The 6870-nt window shown below is 37.2% G+C and overlaps 1 protein-coding gene across 1 annotated transcript in view; it reads right to left on the reverse strand.

Annotated features, from left to right (window-relative positions):
- Positions 1-6645, reverse strand: part of ITGA2 (integrin subunit alpha 2) — a 2089078-nt gene extending 2082433 nt beyond the window's left edge. Inside the window, exon 1 of the mRNA XM_044064418.1 lies at positions 6401-6645. Coding sequence (XP_043920353.1) covers positions 6401-6458 — 58 coding nt within the window. The 5' untranslated portion in view covers positions 6459-6645. The remainder of the gene's footprint in view (positions 1-6400) is intronic.
- Between the last annotated feature and the right edge of the window lie 225 nt (positions 6646-6870).

Below are 6870 nucleotides of genomic sequence, written 5' to 3' on the forward strand. Positions count from 1 at the left end.
AATGGCAGCAGGTCATAAGCTTCTCACCTGAACCTATGAACTTATGAAGTTTGAGTGTTGAAGACACTGGACAGAAATTGCGTGCTGTATTTATTAAAATCTGTGTCATTTTTTACAAAGGTACAAGGCAAGCTATTACCAAGGAAAGATAGGGTAAAGTATGAATGTGGACAAAATAACCAATTTACCAATGAAGAATAGATAACTATTCACATACCTAATGAAACCTAGTGAACCTTAACTGTGTTGGATAAGCAAAGTCATGCCCCTAAAATGATGCATGAGCATTGCCATTCTTAAACCATAACTGGCAATCTGTCATGTACCCCACAATGAATCCCAGGCTTATGTGACATCCCCAGAAGTAAGCACCAATTGTCACTCTCCAAAATCAGATGATCTCACTGAAGATGCTCTGAAGAACCAAGTAGAAGACTCCAAGCAATACATAAGTCCAAAGACACTATTCACACTGCCTTAGGAGAAAACCCTGTGGAGATAAAGGGTGCAGGGGGGAGAAAAAATTACTGTGAATTAAAAAGAAATGATATTGTAGTAATTAGAAGTCAAAATGTCTTTATTTCTTTGAAATGGGAGTTTACATCATCAAGAAAGTAAAAAAAATTACAAAATGGAATGAAACTTGATACATTATCACAATTATTGTAAAGAGCATTACTGAATTTTTGAACATTAGTCTTATTACTACAGTATCCTGGATTACAGTTATTAGTCACTGTAGCATTGATGTATTATTAAAACTGATAAATACCAGCTAAATAACATTAGCTCTGTGACAGAGAAAATTCAAAGCCCTAACTTCTACCTAGAAGACCCAGAATTATAGGGCCTTGAGAACTGGAAGAGCCAAAGAAGGAGGTCAGGAGTCATCAGCACATGCTATCTTGTCCATCCATGTGGAGAGAAGTCCAACCCATTATATGACTGATTCCTGACAGAGGAAGAGTTTTGGGCATGCAGCACCCATTCAGTTGTCTGGAAGCCAGGGTTAAATGTGCAAAGAAGAATGTGCACATTATCAGGCAATATTGCTGGATGTCAGCTAATGTAAGGCCGCCATGAGACATGTATACATACGTTAGGAAAATAAAATATTCACCCTGCATGGCTGCCTGAATTACAGCCTGGCCATTGTTCAGTTCTTACCCCTAACAGGGAAATGACGGGACAAGCAACTGGAAGAGGCTTGAATAGTTGACAGACATTAAGAAAAAAGGAACATTAAAAAATAAATAAGCAAGTAGCATCCAAGTGCAGTTACTTTTACAAGCAGCAATACACACACACACACACACACACACACACACACACACACACACACACACACATGCTTCCATCCATATATAAATATGTTTATATGTTTCACAAGGACCTCTCATTGCTGCTTACCTGTGCAGAAAGTCTATTCTGCTGCAGGACAGGAAAATTTGTGCAGGCCACCTAGACCTCATATTCAGTTACAGATGCCTTCTACCCTATAGCTTTCAAAGTCCCACTGCCTACCAGACATTTTTTTTCTCTTACCATCAACATTGACCTGCAATATAAGAAGACTCTGTAGTCAGCCTGCACATAACTTTAACAGAAAATAATCTTTAAAAATGAAAAAAAAAAGAAAGCAAAGTGCCCAGAAATAAAACAGGGAAACTGTACACATGGAAGTCACTATGAAGATAATAAAACATGAAGAAACAAATGTGTTTATATTAATTATTTTAAATAAATGCCCATAACTCTGCCAAAGCTAAACACTTCAAGCTCAAACTTTTAATACAGCATCAATGAGCCACATCTGATATACGACACTACATGTCCAACTTCGATCCAAAGCATAATTTATGAAAGTTACTACAAAACAATGTTCACACATGAAAATTACACAATAGAAGGGCTTATAAAATAACTACCAAGAAAACTTTACATAATTAAAAAATATAACTTGTACAACAATCAGTTAATTAAAATGGGTAATATACCTTTTTTAGCATTGACTTCAACAAACACCCATAATTCTTCCAAAACTTAACAGTCTGAGCTTCAGTTTTCAACATACCACCTAAGACTCACCATTACATGAAATATTAAGATTGCACAATTTGGCATCAGGGTGTGATTTGCAAAAAAGGAAACACACAATAAATAAAAATAAATAAATATGAGAAAACAGTTAGAATAGCATTGTCAACAGTTTGACAGAGCTTAGTATGCTACCACGAAGATATCATATTCAAATTTTACAGAGTTAAAAAAAATATAATCCTGCAAATCAATTTATTTAACATGGGGAAACATACCTTTTCATTAACATAATTTTTAATGAATGTCCATAATTCTATCAACACAACACTTTGAGCTCAAATATAGACACATACATGCAAAGACACATATACACAGGTGCTTAAATATGTACTTTGCTTTAACAAAGTAAAAATGAATACTTAAGTGAAATGAGTAATTGTTTTACAGGCTATGTGTATTGGACACTATCACTCCTATAGTTAGGTGTACACATGTACCTGCATAGTTATGTCTTCTGTATCATTGAGTAGCAAGCGAATGCAGATGTAACCTGTGAAGTAATCTCTTCCTCTGGCTCCATAATGCACTTTTGGTGACAAGTACCAGGGACTAGCACACCTCTCAACCTCTTAGAGCAAGAAATCTGGACAAAATCATAAACAGTGGAGGGACAAAGACCAAAAAAATACGAACAAATTTTAAATATTGCTTATATAAACCTAAAAAAGATGACAGAATAATAGGGCTTGCATTTTCTGAAGGCTATGAAGTCTAAATCTCAAATGTATGTCATTATTTTCGAACTTCAATCCTCAGTGATTTGTCAATGCTTTGCCAGAAAACCACAATTTTATGAGAAACAGAGCAAAAATATGAGGCAATAATCTAGATATTATGCAAAAATCTGTACAGTTGAGAGGTATGGCCCAGGCCAGCCCTAAAACATCATTCAAAGATAAAACTGCAGTAATGAAGGTTCATACTGCTAGCATAATTTATCACATTTTACAGGCTTTTCCTAGGAATAGTATACAAAAACAGACAGTAAGTGTTAATGTTAGAAGACAAAATATGTCATCCTGATTCATGAACACATTAAACAGAAAGAGGTTCACAGATTTAATCAGCATGTGTTTCAAATAAAAAAGCAATACATGACAAAACAAATCCCAGTCATAATAATGACAGGACAACAAAAGCGCTTTTGCTAAATTTCACTGTTTGTGTTGAATAAATTTACTGTTAGTGGGTAAAAAGGGTAAGTTATTCACCAGTCAGGCACAGGAGGTGACAGTAAATCATAAATCACAAAATCTTCCAGACTGCTGAACTTCATAAATCCAGACTATAATCTGGAATTGAAAAACTTGCACAATGCATTGTGTTACTTGCACTTCGGTTTCTAGTGGTCCAGATTTCCACCTCATAATCTCGTAGTTTGGCTAAACAGATTTAACATCTACTGCTTTTTTTTTACTTTTGTGCATGTGTGTGCTTCCTTGTACATGTGTCTATGTGCATGACTACGCGTGTGTGTGTGTGTGTGTGTGTGTGTGTGTATGTAGTGTTGCATTGAGCAGCCATTCAGCTTTAAATTTTTGATATCAGGTAAGCTGTTTTAAACTTTGTTTAGACTGTTTTGCGAAGTGCCTTGTAATACAATGCAAACGACTTTAATCCTTGAAAGTTAACACGCAGTGTCATATGTGTGAAAAAAAACAGCATTTAATTTTACTTATCATCTAGCTGTATATGACCAGCATTTTACTGGCATTTGGCAGTCTCAGAAAGGAAATTATCTATCTGTGCTCAGAATGCAATATTGCCATTATGTCTTATCACATCAGATTACTCACTACTGCCAACAAAAGAATGTTAATGAATACTTGCAGTGGGTCATAAAGAAAAAGGAGTATAGGAAATCAGAGATACTATTATGGTATTCAAATAAATGGCAGAATATGTCATCTCCCACATATCTCTGAAATATTATCTCACTCCCATTACTCTTTTTGTTATTTTTTCTCCCACTATTTCATAAACTCAGGGGACTTCCACCGACTGCACACAAACTGCTTCCTGAGTCCCACCCAACAGGCCAGTATCAGCAGGATCAAAGATGAAATATTCTGTTTTGTTCACACTTGCAGGCATGTACAGTACAAGCTGTGATGATATACTGCTTCAATAATGATTACAAACTGTGTGTGTGTGTGTGTGTGTGTGTGTGTGTGTGTGTGTGTGCGTGTGACTTCATAAAACATACATTCCTGCAGTGGAAGTATCTAGAGTAGCAACAATATTATCTGGTTTGCATCATTTCCAGGTATGAGGTGTTCTCAGTAATAATTAATTCATCTATGTTGTTCTACTACAACAGCCAGCAGTCCACACACCACACTGGCAGTTACAAAGAGTTCAATAAATCATGTCAGTAGACTGGGTAAATTACTGCTTACCTGAAAGTGGTCTATCACTATCCATCTAAGCCCAATACAGACAGTAAGGTGCATAGTGTGCCAAAGACTATAAGTAAATGCCATGCCTATAACTTTATCCAAATTGTAAGTAAAATGATAGCCTAAACACATAATCCATGTGCTGTCAGGTGACATAAACTCAAGTCCCTGATGGCTTCAGTTTCAAATGTTTGAATGTTTTCAAAACCTGAACTGTTATGCTGGTTTTATTAATTTCATGTTTAAATTCTCCTGACAATTGTGTGCTGCTGCTGTGTTGGGCAGGGCTGGAGATGTGTACTTATCAGGTAGCACTTTTCCAACACACATTCCAAAGTGCTTAATGCCAAGTGGCTACCTAAGTTTCGTCGATACACATTCAGTTCAAAAGGATGCATGGTAGGATTTAAAAGTAGCCTACTCATACAAGCCCTAACGTTATGTTGTACCAAGTGGCTAAAATTATTTGAACCAATTATCTAAGCAGTTACATTTTAATGCAAGGTTCATATCTTTTATTCAGAGACGTTGGAGACTGAATCTAAAAACGTAACATTCTGTACACTCCTGGGATGCTAAAAAGTGCTAGAAGTAAAACACAAGATTTTAATTTCAATTATAAAAATGGAGACATGCACTTAGAAACCAATAGGCTGAACAGCATCGTTTTGTTTCAAACAGCAAGTGGTATCCGCCTAGATATAATTTTATCGGCTGGAGTCCACAGTGCCCTGAATTTTACTTAAATTTTTAATTAAAGTGATGTCTACACATACACAGCTTCTCCCCTCTCAGTTAGCAATGGACACAAAGCCGCAACCTTACTTATCAAATAATATTTTGCTTTATTACCCTAACAATGCACACACATTGTACAACCAAGCAAGCCAAAATGCACTCATCCATTCAGTACTCAAAAGGGTTGATTATGAGTAGCATGTTTAGCAATACCATGTGCAAAAGGAAAGATTACAGCACGTCTCAGCTTGTACAGCATAGTATGCCCTCCAGACGTAAAATTCCATTTTCCTGTTCAAAGAAGGCGTTCGTAGCTGATAAGGTCACAGAGACAATCGTTTATAAAACTGCTGGGTCTCTTTGCTGGTAACACAAAGAATACTAAAATGCGGTTGAAACAAATTAAGCTTAAACTTCCTGCATTCTATGGCATAGAGTACAAAAAGAGGATACACCTATTTTATATTTCCTTAGCCCTTCCAGTTTATTGATGAGGGCAATAAGAACTTTAAATGCCCCCCCCCCTACATGCCTCTCAAGTGTGCCTCGTTATGAGGTATATTACTCATTTTGGATCTTTAAAAAAGGTGATGTTCCTCAATGTTACAAACTAAAAGAGTCTAGCACACATTTAGCATTAGGACTGATTTTAATATCCAAGGAAAACAGAACTCAATTAAATTAATTAATCAAAATAACTTTTTTGTAAGGACAAGCAGTATTTTAACCATCCCACGAGCTTCCTGGTTGACGCTGTAGGTAAGCTGTTAGTAAGAGCTCTACATTTTGCCCATTTGATCCACATTATGAGAGGCAGTATTCCTCAGTTTGATGATGGAAGGTTGAGAGATATGCTTCATGTAGCAGATCTTTTTTATTTGGCATTGCGATTTTACGATGTTTTATGTTGTGCGAAACTGGTGATGTTTGCACTATGCCAGTGAATTTAGTGGATTGGTTAACAGCATAAGAATGGTAAACTACGCTCGGTGTTTTCTCCAGTTTTTAAACAATATAACATTTCGAGTTTCAGGTTATCAGCATCACACATTTGTCGAAGTACCTGCGTTTGCTTATTAACTGGAGTGTCACACTCCTGTATACATATATAATAATCCCATCCTGCCTACGTTCCTATTAAAAAGCTAAAAGTTAACACTTACTTTGAATGAACAGAGGGAGACTCCGCACACTAACAGCCTTGTGAATTGCTTTACCCATGGTTTCAGAGAGCGAAGAAACTCTACCACAAGCGCACCAAGACGAATACACACCGTGAGCCCCTCACAAGTCCAAACGTGAAGGGCGTCACTCTCTCCAGCGATATAAAGTTTCTCCACAGAAGTTTACTCTCTGCAAAGTCTGATACAATCCTCACCTCCTCCTGCTGTGTACACCGGCGTGACCGCAGCACAGATCAGGCGAAGAGAAACTGCACAACCGTGGTGACCACGTCACCTAAGCCACTCCTTGTATGACCCCCCCCCCTGCTGTGTTGAAAAGGAAGGGAGGGTGGGGAGCAAACCTCCTGGACAGATTCTCCCTAACCCAGAGGGATTACCGATCCGTTGCATGCTGTAGTAAACAGCAAGGTTGTACTTATCACCAGTGAGTGATGGAGTGACCATCAAAA

The sequence above is a fragment of the Protopterus annectens genome, chromosome 2.part2 (genome assembly GCF_019279795.1).
Source record: "Protopterus annectens isolate FY-2018-M chromosome 2.part2, PAN1.0, whole genome shotgun sequence".
NCBI lineage: Eukaryota > Metazoa > Chordata > Ceratodontiformes > Protopteridae > Protopterus > Protopterus annectens.